Here is an 18,133-nt window from a genome sequence, read left to right as displayed (position 1 = left end):
GAGCGGCGCACTGCATGACGGTGCGAGACCTATGGGACCACACTGAAGATACCTACCTGGAATTGTAATGGGTGTATGAGGTTGGACATAGATGCATTTGAGGACAGTTTCAAGACAAGGATATTGTATTCTTCTCAAAGACTCATCAGGCCCCTGGACAGGCGATGCCACAGGTGATGCGATACAGATGGGAGACAACTCACAAGACAGATGCGAGATCTGAGCATGGGAGTAGAGGTTCAGCAGGAGTAGCAGTGCTATTCAGAGAGGAACTACAACCATTATTGCATATTGTACGAAGAGATGATCATGCTAGATATATGTGGGTGAGATTGAGAGCTGACACAGGTCGATTCCTCTATATTGTATATGTTACTTTCCTCCCAGTACATCAGTGTATGTTGCATCCAGAGGACAGTCGCCTTTCTCTATTCTAGATGATGACAAATGGGAGTTTTCTAGGGATGGTGATATCATTCTGCTAGGGGAATTCAATGCTCGAACGGACAACTCACAGACAGTCTTCTACGACACTTCAGATGAGATGCTTAGAGAGCTGGATGTGAGTGAGTTGGGACTTGACAGATGCGCAGATGACAGAGAGTGGACGGAGTATAGGAGATACCTCATCGAAATGACGACTACACATGGATTAGCCATACTTAACGGCTTACAACGATTTCTTGAAGCAGCCGGTTTCACATGCTTCCCACACAGACATGGGACCAGTACAGTGGATTATGTTATGACACGGTCACACACTCGCTGTACATTTACACCAGAGACTCATTTCGTTTATACAGAAGAGATCTAGGACCGTCTATTGGAAGCACAGCTGGTACAAATGGTACAGGCCTCTCAGTGAAGAAGTGCACCACTCTACTGACTGAGACACTGCATGGGGCTGCATCAATGGCATACCCACACACTCAGGCGGGCAAGAGACGACATTTTGGGAGCATGCCTCAGAATAGTTGGTATGATGAGGAATGTAGAGAGATGAGAGCCCAGCTTCATAGGGATCTTCTTTTAGGAGTCATCACTTACAGACAGTCTCGGATTGCTATCCGACGCCTTGTGCGACGGAAGAAGCGAGCTTACCTAGCTCAGATGGAGCGAGACTTATATCAGATGTTCTTGAGTAGGGACTCAAGAGAGGCATGGCAACTCTTCCATGAGCACTCCCCTCCCCCAGTGATTACTTCATTGTATGTGTGGGGCCAATATGCGACATCATTATATACGGTTCCTGGACAGGAACCCCTTCCAGACCCTACCAAGCCTTGCCCAGCTACGAGCACTTTCTTTACACCTGAGATGGTACAAAGGGCCATCAACAGGATGAGGACCGGGAAGGCATATGATTATGACGGTCTAGTAGCGGAGCACTTTATACATGCCAGGGATATGTTGATGGAGGTTCTCGCAGTGTTGTTCAATCGTGCCATGTGTGAGGGATTACTTGAGACTTGGAGGTTGTCTAATATTGTGCCCATCTTCAAGGCTGGCGACCCTACAGAGCTTGGGAACTACTGCACTATTATGGTTGGACACACATTGGAACGATTGTATGCATCTATTCTGGAGCAACACTTGAGTAATTGGGTAGAGGGCAAGGGTGTGCGAGCAAAGGGTCAGGCCGGCTTCAGGAGGGGTTTCTCCACTCTTGTTCATATTCTGACACTCAAGGCCATCATTGAGGAGGCAAGAGCACATGGGAGACAGATCTATTGTAGCCTTGTGGATTTTCGCAAAGCATTTGACATGGTACCAAGAGCTCGATTGATGCGCAGACTGCACGAGATGGGGGTGCCCATAGAGGTGATTTGGGGGATTATGGCTTTGTACAGATCAGTGGTGGGACATGGACCCACTCCGGAAGGGGTATTTGATTTAGTTCACTCTACTATTGGAGTGAAACAAGGCTGCCCATTGTCTCCTACTCTATTTGGTATGTATATTGATGAAGTGTCTGATTACATTGACAGAGAAGGTGATAGGGGTGCCCAGCTGGCAGGGACGTGGCTCCCATTGTTGCTATATGCTGATGATATTGTGCTGATATTTGACTCACCAGAAGGTATGCAACGACATTTGGATGCACTATGCAATTTTGCAGAGGATAGTGGACTGTGTGTAAACCTAGGTAAAACCAACGTTATGGTGTTTAACACCACCCCACAATGGATTAGGAGATCACTACCTACTTTCAAATATGGTCAGGAGATTGTGGAGTATATAGATGCATACACTTACCTGAGGGTAGTCTTTACTGGGCTGAGATTTTCTTTGAGAAGAGTAGTAGAGACTAGACTAACTAGAGCTGGTGTGGCTCTGGGAGGAATGGAGAGGATGCATTCGCAGGTTTAGTTCTAGGAACCTAGGACAAAGTTATGGCTCTTTGATACTTTGGTTGCCTCTACTATGTTATATGGGGTGCAAGTTTGGGGACCTTCTATAGGCCAAGATGGCTAGAGGCGTATGGAGAAGCCCCTGGTATCTATAATCTCTCGGCTGATTAGAGCCAAGGCTTCCGTACCGCATGATATCATTCGAGGCGCTTATCAGATCAATCTCCTTTGTACACAGTCTGTGGGATACTATCAAAGACAGATATGCCAAGGTGGCTCTAGAGTCCTCCAGACAATTAGCTCTTAATGGGGATACATCATGCTGGTATGCACAAATTGCATCATGGTTTCAAACACATGGTTTCACCATCGACAAGTTGCCTCCTTTTCAATACTCTCTACAGGCACCCTTGAGGTCTCTGACACGGGTAGAGATTAATAGACTTATTAGTCAGGATCTGATGCAGCTGGACACGAGGACATGGATAGAGCCGTTACAGGAGTTGGGCACAAAGATGGCTTTCTATAGAGAGCATCTTCTCCACCTCATGGGGGATGGGTTTGTGATTCGACCTAGCTATATGGACACATCTTTCTCACGGTTTACGTTGTGCCATTGGCCAGATACGCACGTCCTCACATCAACTCGAGATTGAGATTGTCAGATTCAGAGGGACACCACCAAATAGCAGGATATGCCACTTATGCCACATCTAGAGCCAGAGATAGAAGTACATTACATATGTCATTGCACAGTGTACTATGAGATACGAGGCTGTTTCCATTGTCTATTCAGAGAAGGTTTTGGGCCTCTATCTAGGGTCATGAGTTATGAGGATCAAAGATGTCTTGGGCTATATCTACTTGAGTTACACAAGCATAGAGAAACTTTAATGAGGAGAGCTGAAGAGAGACAACCCCAGAGACAGATCACAGATTTCTTTACACTAGATATTGTACACCCAAAAGAATAGACAGAGGAGAAACCAACAGTGGAGAGGTCTACCCACAGTACTGACCATCTCATAGACCGAGCATTGGAGCTAGGGAGATCTAGACGACTCCGATGGAGAAGAGGAGCTACACAATCTCGAAGGAGGCTACAGCGACGGATTCAAGCCATACTCTTTCATCGTCCAGAGTGCAGATGAAGATGGATCTCTATGAAGATGGGTCTCTACTCCCCTCCCATATTGTCTTCACATTGTACTGCTTAGTTTAGGATCCCACAGTATTTATATTTTGTTATCCTAGTTTAATTTATTTTGTTAATCTGACTTTGTATCAGATACACCGCATTGTAACTTTCTGGTCTCATAGGTCACTTTGGCCTTTTGAAGACGTTAATATAACATTTCATTTCATTTCTCTCTCTCAATCATGGTAGAATTATTTTGGGAAAATTACCAAATACCCTAGTAAATTGTTACTCTTAAGATAACACAAGGTTTGAATGCATTGTGTCAAGACACTTCAGAATAGATCTCCACTGTCATAGTCTAGACTATGCAAAAACTGGGGCAAATCCATCCCAAAATGATTCTAGGTCATTTTGGGATGTTCTATAACTTGAGAGGAATTCTGGAAATTTCCACAATTTGCAAGAATACTTGTGTAAGCAATTTGGGAACAAAGGTTTTTCTCCCATGGCTCTATATACTAAACGATGGTGAGCAGTCTTGGCTGGGAGTTCATTTGCCACTCCCCTCCCCCCCCCCTCCTCCCCCTCCTCCAGAGGAAGAGTCATGCACCTCGTCTATACAAAACAGCAGTGAGCCACCAAAAACGGCTAAAAGCTCACCATCTGTCACATGGCGTTTTTGGATTTACAAAAAAAAAAAAGTGTGTGTGTGTGTGTGTGTGTGTGTGTGTGTGTGAGAGAGAGAGAGAGAGAGAGAGAGAGAGAGGGAGGCTTACAAGACCCACAACTACCTTTCTCAAAACCCCCCCCTGCCCCCCCTCTCTCGAAGAAAGTCAAGGGAGTTATCCTAACCAATCAATAACGATACTGAACAGGAAAACTCCATGCACCATATACTCGAGGTATATCCCTCTGAACAGCAGGCCTTCTAGTCCCCTGCTTATCTATCTTAATTGACTGTGTACAAACAATCCCTCGTTAAGCAAGTATCATTGCAGTTGATAGCTCGGGTAAAGTCAAACATTGAAAGAATACAAAGCCCAAGATTTTCCAGATTTGAGAACACGCACTCCCACATCTGAGAGTAACATTGCTCCATAATTTCTGTGACCGCAATATAAGCCTAAACTTGGGCTAGACGATGATTGGCTGCGACCTAGCAAATTAACTAACAAAGGCCCAATTTGTGGACACCCGTGACAATGTTGAGCTTGTTCGTAGCCTCATCCCCAACAGCAACAATGCCCAGGTTGTTGCCATGACAATCAATCAACAAGGAGAGATTGTTAGATCATTCTTGCTCCAAGTACCAATCCACCCAATAGACTGAAGAATGACATTTGGGGTGCCCATAAAAGAATTGAGGAAACCATTTCCACATTTCTATCTTTCAATACCTGCCATCTTGTATTCCTGCCAGCCTATTTCTTGAGGACAAGCTTTTCATACAGACTTAAAATATCTTTCTTCGACGGGTTTCTCAGCTGGAGCAAGTCCTCTGCATATCCGGCTGCTGTTAATTCCTGTTTTAACTTGGCAATAGTGAACTTTGTGTAGTCCTGTACATCTGATGGATTATTGTCGTTGGCACCTGTCGAAGTGTCTTCAGCTGGAGTGCCATTTTCAGCATTGCCTGTGTGTCCTCTACGTCTCAAATTATGATCTGTATCCAGATCCATATCCTGTATGGATTCATCCACACGAGGCCGCTTACTCCTTGACGAGCCCACACCTCCTCCCTGTTCAGTCAAGAAAGCTTTAAGTTTGGTTTCTAGAGCTGTCTCATTTAGACGAACTGTGGTCAGCTCCTGCTGCAAAGAATCTAGCCTCGCCTGTGTATTCTGCATTTGCAAAGAGAGAGCCTCTGCTCGCGCATTCGCCTCTGCACGAGCCTGCCTCTCTGTGGCTAAGAGGCTTTCCAACACTTGAACGGTGTTAGTCCTCTGCTCGTGTGCTGACTGCAAGAGCTCCTCCATTTCTCTCTCCCGCTCTTCTAGCCGCCTCTCAGCAGATGCTGACTTCAGTACAGCTTCCTGCTCCGATGACCTCAAGCTGTCCAATTCAGCTGATATTAATCCTTTCTCCCTTGCTAAATCCTCGATGTGCCTCTTCAATCGCTCAATAGAAGCAAGGCGTTCTACAGCCATTCTTTCAACGTCCACCTTTTCTCTTTCTGCTAAGGATGCAGCTTCCCGCGATCTGTCAGCAATCTCACAAGCTCGTTTTGCTTCATTTTCTGCCGCCCTGCATTTTTCTTCAGCTTCCTCGAGCCTTCTTAATTCTGTTAACCTCCTTTCATCAATATGAACTTTCTCCTGTTTGATTATCTCGAGCTCCTTTTCTGCAGAAGACAATGAAGCTTTTCCAGCATCTACAACAGTTTGAAGATGCCGTAATTCGGCTCTCAGCGTAACTAGCTCCTCCTCCTGCGAATCCATCTCTGCTTCTTGATCCTGTACAAGTTGACAATTTTACTAATTTTCTACCGATGTATTTCTTCTTGTCTAAAACAATCAGAGATTTTTCTTTTTTTGAGAAAAACATCCAGCATTCAAATACCAAACTTAGACATGGCACATCTCAATCTCTTATAATAGTCCTACATTGGGGATGATAAAAGGCATATACGTGGATGAATCCCAAGTTCACTGACAAAGGAAAGTGCAGCTACAGACTCATGGTAGTCACCCACTAGACAATATAACCATCAACTTCATCATGCATAGTATTGACAAAGGCATAAGTGTTTAATGATTCAAATCAATACTCTACCTCTACTTGCTCCCTGCAAATTACTGAAAAGTCTTTTGACAACCAACTATCCTCCAGCATTTGTCTGTTCTCAAATATCTGCCTTTGCTCCACCTTGCACTCCAACTTTGGGTGCAACGGCGGCCCATACACTCCCCCCGCCCCCCGGCTGTGGACTCACTTCCATTTTGTTCCTGTGCTAGTTCACAGAGGTGATAAATAAAAGTACTTAGCCATCAGGCCAAATGGCACATCTCTAAGTTCTCCAGAGTTTTGTCCTAAATTAAAACACACTGTTTCCAGTTGCTATGAGCTGATTTTCCAGCCTGATGGATGCCTTTTGTAACCCTTTTTTCCCAGCTCACCTCGACTCTAGGTCTCTTTGGTCTTCACTGGTGAAACCACTACTCATTCAAATCACCATGCCTCCGAGTTTCGGATTACTTCTCCAGTTTTGTTCCTTTAACCACGAGTTGCAAGACATTATCAGGATGTAATCAAGATAGCCGATTCTTGCGTGAAGTGCTTCGATATCATCATGCCTTGATATTTGCAGAGAACATCCAATATGCTTTTGTCACAAAGTGATGACGTGGCATGCCCATCTGGAAGAGAAATGGCAGAGTGAACAAAAGAAATTGCACCGACAAACTTGAAGAACTTACAAGCACCCGCCGTGGAGCCTGGAACCCTAAAAGACAGAAGCTTGCACTCTGAAAGAGATTTCCATAAATCGCGCTGACATGCTGACTTTTGGGGCTATGCTTTTGGGCATCCCTTGTACTGTTTATAAGAGCCCTTAGGACCTCACTCTGCAGAGCATCTGGACACACAGTCTGAGAGTAGATGACCCTCGGGAGTTGTACCTTGATGTAATTAATAATAAAGAAACACCAAAAGGGGCGCCAGTCTTTGGGGCCAATGCTTCTAGGCGCGGAACTCTGTCGTGCCACGTCAGCATCCGTACGACCTCCCACGTCAATATGTCAACGCAATTAGGAAAGAGCGCAAGCTTCTGTCTTCTAGGGTTCCAGGCCCCACAGCCGGTTCTTCAAGTTTGTCGGTTCAGTTTCTCTTGTCCACTTAGCCATTTCTCTTCCACTTGGGCATGCCACATCATCACTTTGTGACAGCTTCTCTAATCTAGAGTCAAGTCCTTTAAAATAAAGCCAAGAACATTGACACTGATTTCTCAAGATGTCAGTCGTGAAGGCACGCTTAAGAACTATGTTTCCAAAACACACAATTAAAGAACTATTAGCTGACATTCAAGAATTCCAGGCACTCTCCTGTTAGAAACTTTCACAGCAAACCGAAAGGACAAGTGCTACACTGATCGACATGAATGGCCTTACTTGAAATGCCAATCAGACATCTGCAAAGCATTAGCTTTACCTGGCAAGCCAATAATTCTCTGGCATTCTATTGAACACATCAGCCTCCAGATGAGTCAACTAAACAGCAAGTGAAGATAGTTGTGTAAAACGTTATTTGGGATTAAGCAAGCAACCCCTAATTTGTAACTCAATAAAAAAAGAGGCAGGTAACTGGATGCTTCACTGCAAAATATGCGATCTTGTAGTGTGCATCCTTACAAAAGAATTGGAAATGACATTGACAAACACGACTCCTGCAGACATGCATCTTTTACTTTCACATAAGACAATTGGCAATGACACTGTCAAACACAGTACCTTCAAACGAGCACTCAAAGCCACCAGGCGCTGCTCACTATTCTCTGCTTTTGAATGTGCATTGTTCAACTCCTTCTCCTGTGAAACGGCCACACACATGAGCTCAACAATGTAAAATATCACTCAACAGGGAGCAGAGAATTACTCACTCAAACCCTAAATTTCACCTTCAAAGCCATTGCTGAGCTAAATTCTGCTCTCAAAGCATCTTCTCTAGCTTGAGCTTGTTTGGTAGCCGATTCTTGCATGGCAGAAGCTTTCCCTAATGACTCTCTGGACTCTTTAAGAGCAGCATCATGCTTTCTCCTCCATTCAGAAGCTTCTTCTTTAGCAGCTTCTGCCTGCTCTCTAGCAGCAGCCAACCTTGCTTCAGCAGAGCTACATCTGCTTTTTAATGCTGCATTCTCTCCAACTATACGGTCTTCCTCTGCCTTACGTGTAGACAGCAAATGATCGTACTTACTTCTCCAATCTGATGCTTCTTTTCTTACAATTTCCAGCTGATATGAGAGCGAAGCAGCATTCTCTTCTAGATTACTGTACTTGTTCTGGAGGAGGCTGTATCTGGAGTCTGACTCCTCAGCAAAAGCTTTGTGCTCTATTCCCAGTGTTTCAAACCTCCTTTTCCAGTCCTGTACATCCCTCTGAGCTGAATCTAGCTGTTTTCCTAATAATAACAACCTTTCCTCAAGCGACCGGCATTTCAACTGGAGAGAGGTGTTGTCCGTGGCCTTCTGATCGGTCCATTTTTTCACGAGGTCAGACAATGGACCCTCAAAGCTGCGAAAGAAATCACAAATGTGATCCCTTAAACACTTCCTTTCCAATCAAAATAGAAGCTAGAAATTGTGGCTCCATGAGCCGTCAGAGCATAACTATTATGCAGTAGTTTTAAGAAGGAATATTTTTTCCGATACCTCTGCTGCAAAAACTTCGCCATTTTTTTCCATTTTGTAACTCCAAATGTATTCTGCTCGTACTCCACGAGCAGACCATTTAAAACCTATTTTGAACAATAGATATTAAAAATTTAGAGTCCACAGAACCACACAACCTATTTTGACCATTACAAATCTCGCGTTATTTAAAACTGATGGTAAAAAAACATATAGAACCACCCTGATGCAACAAAGAAAAGCGTTCCCTGCAAAAGACTGAACAATGGTTTGACATCAAATGAAATTTACACCCAGCTTCGTGTTACTTTCACATTTTCAAATCAAATGAACTTATCGTGTTCATTGATCTCAGGAATGAATTACGAGGATGAGTGTAGGCAGGATGAAGGCTATAGTTGGGGAGCGTGGTAAGGAGAAATTGGCAAAAGGGACCACCTATATGTGAGAAATAAAATGAAATGTTAGTGTGTGTGTGAGAGAAATGAAATGTTATATTAACGTCTTCAAAAGGCCATAATGACCTATGAGACCCGAAAGTTACAAAGTGGTGGATCTGATACAAAGTCAGAGTAACAAAATAACCTAACAACAGTACAAAACAAAGATATATACTATGGGGTCCTAAGTTGATCGATGTGAACTAAGCAAAGGACTAAGCAAAATGGGCGGCTTGTTGGGATAGCTGAATCACAAGAGATCTAGCATCGGTCGTTGGCGAATCTCATCAATTTCCTCCATGGTCAGTAGTCTGACCGGGCGTCGTGCATGCCAGGCCAGCGTGCTCCGAATTTTCTGTCGTAGCCTCCGTCGATGTTGTGTAGTTCTTCGCAATCGAGGGCGCCTGGATTTCCCCAGTTCAATCGCTCGGTCAATCAGTGCGCCTCTGGTGTGAGACGAGGGGGAGCTCTGCTGTGGGAGTGGCTCTTGCGGCTGTCCCGTGTCTGCTCTGAAGAAGTCTGTGATACGTCGTTGAGACTAGCTAGCCTTGCCATTCATCAGGCTATCTCTGTGTCTGCGCAGCTCGAGCAAGAACAAACCCAGACATCTCTGATCTTCGTATCCCATGACTCTTGAGAGTGGTCCAAAACCTTCTCTGAACAAGCAATGGAAGCAGCCACGTATCTCGTAGTAGACGGGGCAGCTACATGTATAGTGTAGCTCTGTCTCAGGTTCCATGTTACACAAGGGGCATGTCCTATCCTCTGCGGGATCTCCCAGTCTCAATCCGCAACTGGTGAGAAGATGTGCGTAACTGGCCAATAGCACATCGTATCCCATGAGACAAGTGGGTATCCATGTATCTGGGTCTCGCCACAAAACCATCTTCCGTAAGCTGGAGAAGGTGGTCTTTGTAGAAAGCCATCTTCGTGCCCAATTCCTGTGCTGGTTGTATCCATGTCCTTCTGGTGTCTTGCTGGGTCAGGTCTTGGCGTATGAGCTTGGTGATCTCTGATTGTGTAAGGGTGAGAGATGGTGCATCCAATGAGTAATGGAATGGTGGCAGCCGGTCTATGCTGAACCCATGTGCCTGAAACCATGATGTCATCTCCCCATACCAGCATGTTGTATCTCCTTGTATGGCTAACTGTCGAGAGGATTCAGGTGCTATGCGAGCATATCTGTCTCTAGGAAGTTCCCATGTGCGGTTTATGAAGGAGACTGATCTGGTGAGCGCCTCCACCACAAGTGGGGGGGCCGCTAGCTCTGCTCGGATAATGGCCCGTGGTACTGATGCCTTGGCTCTAATGAGCCGCGAGATCATAGAGACGAGAGGTTTCTCCATGTTCCCCCATCCGTCTGAGCGACCCGTCCTTCCGTGGTGATCCAGTGAAGGTCCCCATATCTCGGTTCCATAGAGCAATGCTGAAGCCACCAGGGTGTCAAAGAGCCAGAGCTTCGTTCAAGGCTCCTGAAACTGAACCTGCGAACACATCCTCTCCAATCTACCCAATGCTGCGTGGGCTCTAGTAAGTCTGGTTTCTGCTGCTCTTCTGAGTGAGAATGTAGGTCCGCTAAAAACCACTCCAAGGTAAGTGTAAGCGTCTGTGTACTCCACCGTCTCCTGGCCGTATGTGAGTGTAGGTGCTGACCTCCCGATCCACTGTGGGGTGGTATTAAACACCATAATCTTGGTTTTACCCAGGTTGACAGACAAACCACTTTCGTGGGCAAACGTATGCAGAGCATCCAATTGACGTTGCATTCCCTCTGGGGATTCGGAGATCAACACTATGTCATCAACATATAACAAAAGTAAAATCCATGTCCCTGCCAACTGAGCACCTTTATCCCCATCGCTGTCAATGTAGTCAAACATCTCATCCACATACATACCGAAAAGAGTGGGAGAGAGCAGGCAGCCTTGCTTCACCCCAATAGTGGAGTGAACCGATGTAGAAAGTCCCTCCGGGGTGCGTACATGCCCTACTACTGATCTGTACAATGCCATGATCCCCCAAATGAGTTCTGTGGGTACTCCCATTTATTGTAGTCTGCGCATCAGTCTAGCTCTCGGTACCGTGTCGAAAGCTTTGCGGAAGTCTACAAAGCTACAATAGATCCGTCTTCCATGAGATCTGCCTTCTTCGATGATGGCCCTGAGTGTTAGGATATGGTCGAGAGTAGAGAAGCCTCTCCTGAATCCTGCCTGCGCAGTTGCACGTATTCCTTCCCTCTCTGCCCATCTACTCAGTTGTTGCTCAAGAATGGATGCATACAACCGTGCCAGTGTGTGCCCAATCATAATAGTGCGATAATTCCCAAGCTCCATGGGGTCTCCTGATTTGAAGATAGGTACGATTGTAGATAGGCTCCAAGTGTCCGGTAGGCCCTCACACATGGCACGGTTAAACATAACTGCTAGAAGCTCTGCTAGTAGGTCTTTGGCATGCATGAAATGCTCAGCTACTAGGCCCTCATGATCATATGCTCTCCCAGTCTTCATCCTATCAATGGATTTCTTCACCATCTCGGCAGTGAAAAAGGCACATGTATGTGGGCATGGGTCGGGGGGGTTGGGGAAGGGCGGTTGTCCAGGTACTGTGTACAAATATGATGCGTACTGACCCCAGGTCTCTGTGGAGGAAATAGAGGGGGGGGAGACTGCTCATGAAAAAGCCGCCACGCCTCACGTGAGTCTTGACTCAAGAATAGCTGATATAGATCCTGCTCGAGTCTAGCCAAAAAAGCCGTCTTCTTCCGCCGCACCAGGCATCGGAAGTCCATCTGTGACTTTCTGTGAGTGACGCCCCCCAACAGCACTTCCCTTTGAAGTCTGGCTCTAGTCTGGCGGCACTCCTCATCGTACCAGCTGTTCTGAGGCATGCTCCCAGATCGGCGGCTCTGCTCAGGCTGGCTGTGTGGGTATGCTTCAGCTGCTACCTCACGTAATGTCAGTGTCAGTATAGTAGTTAGCTCCTCCAGAGGTCGCCCCGGGTCCTCAGTGCATAAGCGTCTGTAGATTCCATCCATGTATATTGAGTCCGTCTCCCTTGTGAATGTGTAGCGAGTAGGGGCTGCTACTCGTGGCCTGTGTGCTGCACTGAAATGGAAGGAGATGGTCATTGACACCAGAGCATGATCCACCGCCACCCCGACCGGTCTGGGCCCAACTGTGAGATCCTCGATACTAGAGATGAGATTCGGTTGTGCCATGACATAGTCCACCGTGTTGGCCCCATGTTTGTGTGGGAAGCATGTAAAACCTCCCGCAGCAAAAAATCTCTGTAGGCCATTCAAGATGGCCACTCCATGTGCAGTGCCCATGTCTATCAGGTGTCGCCCATACTCAGTATATTCCATATCGTGTGATAGTCTCGAAAAGGCCCATCTCTGCCACATCTATCTCTCTCAGCATCTCCTCTAAAGTATCATAAAACATTGCCTGGTAATGGGCAGTCCTAGCATTGAAGTCCCCGAGGATGATAATGTCACCGTCCCTAGAGAACTCCCATATGTCATCATCCAAAATAGAGAAAGGGGACTGTCCTCTGGGTGGTGCATAAACTGACGTACTCGGGGGAAAGTAACAAATAGCTAGATAGAGGTATCTGCCTGTCTATGCTTTCAGTCTCACCCACATGTACCTAGCCTGCTCGTCCCTGCGGGCTATATGTATCAGTGGCTGCAGATCCTCTCTAAATAACACTGCCACTCCTCCCGAGCCCCGCCCTCTGTGCTCTGAGCGTGTCTGCTATCTGTAGGCTGTCTCCCACCTATATCCACTGATGTGAGGCATGGATTGCCCAGAGGCTTGGTGTGTCTCAGAGTAGAAGATGATGTCTCTTCCAGTAAAGCTATCCTCAACAGCACCCACATCAAGACGCATAGATCCATTGCAGTTCCAGGCAACTACTTTGAGTGTGGTCCCATAAGTCTCGCACCGTCATGTGGAGCGTCGCTCAAGTATTACCACTTTTCCGTCTCGGTAAAAAGCGATCTTGCCTTTCCCCCTTGCCGCTCTAATCTCCGGCATTACTTTCTGCATATGAGCGATCTGCGAGAGGGTGAGATCGTCCCAAAGAAAGATGCCAGTCTCTTTAAGAGTTGGTCTTTTCTTCAAGAATGACTTCTTTGCTTCCATGGAGGGAAAACGGAGGATGAGTGCTCTTTCTTTTGAGGTTTCTCCACTGTCTCCATTTTTCTTTATGTTGCCCACTCTCCATGCCCTTGTGTGTGTCGGCTCATGAATCCCCATCAAGGCTGTGACTTCTTCGTCCACATTGCCTTTGTCTTTAAGACCGCAAATTCTCACATGTAAAGCGCGCACCCTTCTCCTCTGCTCTTCCTCTAGTGTCTGGTTAATGATGGTGTTGGGTGTGGACGCGGGCGTTATCTCCTTGTCTTTTCCTTTCTTGGCCACCTTGATCCATTTCTCGGCTTCGTCCGCCTTCTGTTGGGTTTTGGTAAGAACATCCACCCAAGAAGTCGTCATTTCTTTGTGCTGTTCTTCTCCCTCTTTGATGGCCCGTACTTGTTCCTCGATAGTGTTGATTTCTTCAATTACTGAGGGTTGCAGTTCGCCCTCTTCCAGTGTGTTTCTTCATCGGGTTTCGGCGAGTTCTTTCTTGAGTGACGTGATCTCTTTCTCTTGGGTCGTCACTCGGTCTTCCAGCATGCTTATCTTGTTCTCTTGGATCAGCACACGTCCTTCGAGAATGTTTATTGTGCCCCAGAGATTGCGGTTCATCTTGGTGATGGTCTCTGTCATTTCCTCTTTGCATTTCGAATGGCATCCTCTAGGGGGTCGGCTTTTTCGTTCGTCTTCCTCATGCTTGATCGTCGTCCGCAAGGGGGTTAGATGCGCGTGTGCACCCACCCTAGCAGTGGGCATGGCGCGCGAGGCGGTACGGCCCGAGGGGGAAGCGATAGCTATAGGTTTGGGGGGGGGGGGGGGGGGAGAGAGAGAAATGAAATGAAATGAAATGTTATATTAACGTCTTCAAAAGGCCAAAATGACCTATGAGACCAATCAGTTACAAAATAGTGAATCTAATACCATGTCTGGGTACAAAAGAACTAGAAAAGAACTAGAAGAGAGAGAGAGAGAGAGAGAGAGAGAGAGAGAGAGAGAGAGAGAGAGAGAGAGAAATGAAATGAAATGTTATATTAACGTCTTCAAAAGCCCATAGTGACCTATGAGACCAGAAAGTTATAAGGTGGTGGATCTGATACAAAGTCAGAGTAACAAAATAACCTAACAATAGTACCAAACAAAGATATATATAATATGGGATCTTAGATTGGTCGATGTGAGCTAAGCAAAAAACTAAGCAAAAATGGGCGGTTTGTTGTGATAGCTGAATCACAACAGATCTAGCATCGGTCGTTGGCGAATCTCATCAATTTCCTCCATGGTTAGTAGTCTGACTGGGCGTCGTGCATGCCTGGCCAACGTGCTCCGAATCTTCTGACGTAGCCTCCGTCGATGTTGTGTAGTCCCTCGCAGTCGTGGGCGCCTGGATTTCCACAGTTCAATTGCTCGGTCGATGAGTGCGCCTCTGGTGTGACACGAGGGGGAGCTCTGCTGTGGGAGTGGCTCTTGCGGCTGTCCCGTGTCTGCTCTGAAGAAGTCTATGATCCGTCTTTGAGACTGGCTATCCTCGCCATTCATCAGGCTATCTCTGTGTCTGCGCAGCTCTAGCAAGAACAAACCTAGGCATCTCTAATCTTCGTATCCCATTACTCTTGAGAGTGGTCCAAAACCCTCTCTGAACAAGCAATGGAAGCGGCCTCGTATCTCGTAGTAGACGGGGCAGCGGCATGTATAATGCAGCTCTGTCTCAGGTTCCATGTCACACAAAGGGCATGTCCTGGCCTCTGCTGGTACTCCGCTGTATCTCCCAGTCTCAATCCGTAGCTGGTGAGAAGATGTGCGTAACTAGCCAATAGCACATCGTATCCCATGAGACAAGTGGGTATCCATGTATCTGGGTCTCGTCACAAAACCATCTTCCGTAAGCTGGAGAAGGTGGTCTCTGTAGTAAGCCATCTTCGTGCCCAATTCCTGTGCTCGTTGTATCCATGTCCTCCTGGTGTCTAGCTGGGTCAAGTCTTGGCGTATGAGCTTGGTGATCTCTGATTGTGTAAGGGTGAGAGATGGTGCATCCAATGAGTAATGGAATGGTGGCAGCCGGTCTATGCTGAACCCATGTGCCTGAAACCATGATGTCATCTCCCCATACCAGCATGTTGTATCTCCTTGTATGGCTAATTGTCGAGAGGATTCAAGTGCTATGCAAGCATATCTGTCTCTAGGAAGTTCCCATGTGCGGTTTATGAAGGACACTAATCTGGTGAGCGCCTCCACCACTAGTGGGGGAGCCGGCCCACTCTGCTCGGATAATGGCCCGTGGAACTGATGCCTTGGCTCTAATGAGCCGCGAGATCATAGAGACCAGAGGTTTCTCCATGTTCCCCCATCCGTCTGTGCGACCCGGCCTCCTGTGGTGATCCAATGAAGGTCCCCATATCTCAGCCCTATAGAGCAGTGCTAAAGCCACCAGGGTGTCAAAGAGCCAGAGCTTCGTCCGGGGCTCCTGAAACTGAACCTGCAAACACATCCTCTCCGATCTACCCAATGCTGTGTGGGCTCTAGTCAGTCTAGTCTCTGCTGCTCTTCTGAGTGAGACTGCAAGTCCGCTAAAAACCACTCCAAGGTAAGTGTAAGCGTCTGTGTACTCCACAGTCTCTTGGCCGTATGCGAATGTAGGTGCTGACCTCCTGATCCACTGTGGGGTGGTATTAAACACCATAACCTTGGTTTTACCAAGGTTGACAGACAAACCACTTTCGTGGGCAAACGTATGCAAAGCATCCAATTGACGTTGCATTCCCTCTGGGGATTTGGAGATCAACACTATATCATCAGCTACAACAAAAGTGGAATCCATGTCCCTGCCAACTGTGCACCTTTATCCCCATCGCTGTGAATGTAATCAGAAACCTCATCCACATACATACCGAAAAGAGTAGGAGAGAGCGGGCATTCTGCTTCACCCCAATAGTGGAGTGAACTGGTGTAGAAAGTCTCTCCAGGGTGCGTACATGCCCTACTCTTGATCTGTACAATGCCATGATGCCCCAAATGAGCACTCCTATTTCCTGTAATCTGCGTATCAATCTACCTCTGGGTACTGTGTCAAAAGCTTTGCGGAAGTCCACAAAGCTACAATAGATCCGTCTCCCATGACATCTGCCTTCCTCGATGATGGGCCTGAGTGTCAAGATATGGTCAAGAGTAGAGAAGCCTCTCTTGAACCCTGCCTGCCCAGGTGCACGCATTCCTTCCTTCTCTGCCCATCTACTCAACTGTTGCTCATGAATGGATGCATACAACCGTGCCAGTGTGTATAATGGTGCGGTAATTCCCAGGCTCCATGGGGTCTCCTGACTTGAAGATAGGTACGATCGTAGATAGGCTCCAAGTGTCCGGTAGGCCCTCACACATGGCACGGTTAAACATAATTGCTAGAAGCTCTGCTAGTAGGTCTTTGGCACGCATGAAATGCTCAACGACTAAGCCATCATGATCATATGCTCTCCCAGTCCTCATCCTGTCAATAGCTTTCTTCACCATCTCAACGGTGAAAAAAACACGTGTCTGGGCATGGATCGGGGGGGGTTGGGGAGGGGCAGCCGTCCAGGTACTGTGTACAAACAGGATGCGTACTGACCCCAGGTCTCTGTGGAGGAAATAGCAGGGGGTGGGAGGGGACTGCTCATGAAAGAGCCGCCATGCCTCACGCGAGTCCTGACTCAAGAATAGCTAATATAGGTCCTGCTCAAGTCGAGCCAAAAAATCCCTCTTCTTCCGCCGCACCAGGCGTCGGAAGTCAATCTGTGACTGTCTGTGAGTGACGTCCCCCATAAGCACCTCCCTCTGAAGTCTAGCTCTAGTCTGGCGGCACTCCTCATCGTCCCAGCTGTTCTGAGGCATGCTCCCTGATCGGCGGCTCTGCTCAGGCTGGGTGTGTGGGTATGCTTCTGCTGCTGCCTCATGTAATGTCTGTGTCAGCATAGTAGTTAGCTCCTCCAGAGGTCGCCCCGGGTCCTCAGTGCATAGGCGTTTGTATATCTCGTCCATGTATACAGAGTCCGTCTCCCGTGTAAATGTGTAGCGAGTAGGGGCTGCTACCCGTGGCCTGTGTGCTACACTGAACTGGAAGGAGATGGTCATCGACACCAGAGCATGATCTACTGCCACCCCGACCGGTTTGGGCCCAAGATGAAATTCGGTTGTGCCATGACATAGTCCACTGTGCTGGCTCCATGTCTGTGTGGGAAGCATGTAAAACCTCCCGCAACAGGAACTCTCTGTAAGCGGTTCAAGATGGCCAATCCATGTGCAGTGCCATGTCTATCAGGTGTCGCCCATACTCAGTATATTGCACATCATGTGATAGTCTGGACAAGCCCGTCTCTACAACATCTAGCTCTCTTAGCATCTCCTCTGAAGTATCATAAAACACTGTCTGGTGATTGGCAGTCCTAGCATTGAAGTCCCCTAGGATGATAATGTCACCATCCCTAGAGAACTCCCATATGTCATCATCCAGAATAGAGAAAGGGGATTGTCCTCTGGGTGATGCATAAACTGATGTACTCGGGGGAAAGTAGCAAATAGCTAGGTAGAGATATCTGTCTGTCTATACTTTCAATCTCACCCACATGTACCTAGCCTGCTCATCCCTGCGGAGTATATGTATCAGTGGCTGCAGATCCTCTCTAAATAACACTGCCACTCCCCTCGAGCCCCGCCCTCTGTGCTTTAAGCGTGTCTCCTGTCTGTAAGCCGTC

General features: G+C 47.1%; 1 protein-coding gene across 1 annotated transcript in view; it reads right to left on the bottom strand.

Moving 5' to 3' along the window:
* Positions 1–4,399: 4,399 nt before the first annotated feature.
* LOC147425816 (uncharacterized) overlaps positions 4,400–18,133 on the bottom strand; it is a 195,425-nt gene continuing 181,691 nt past the window's right edge. Inside the window, exons 11-14 of the mRNA XM_086498070.1 lie at positions 8,855–8,940; positions 8,105–8,717; positions 7,938–8,015; positions 4,400–5,945 (exon numbers count right to left, since the gene is read on the bottom strand). Coding sequence (XP_086354196.1) covers positions 4,914–5,945; positions 7,938–8,015; positions 8,105–8,717; positions 8,855–8,940 — 1,809 coding nt within the window. The 3' untranslated portion in view covers positions 4,400–4,913. The remainder of the gene's footprint in view (positions 5,946–7,937; positions 8,016–8,104; positions 8,718–8,854; positions 8,941–18,133) is intronic.

The sequence above is a fragment of the Adiantum capillus-veneris genome, chromosome 24 (genome assembly GCF_014529385.1).
Source record: "Adiantum capillus-veneris isolate H3 chromosome 24, ASM1452938v2, whole genome shotgun sequence".
NCBI classification, from domain to species: domain Eukaryota; kingdom Viridiplantae; phylum Streptophyta; class Polypodiopsida; order Polypodiales; family Pteridaceae; genus Adiantum; species Adiantum capillus-veneris.
The sequence above is the reverse complement of the archived record's forward strand: the minus strand, read 5'-3'. Positions and strand labels throughout refer to the sequence as shown.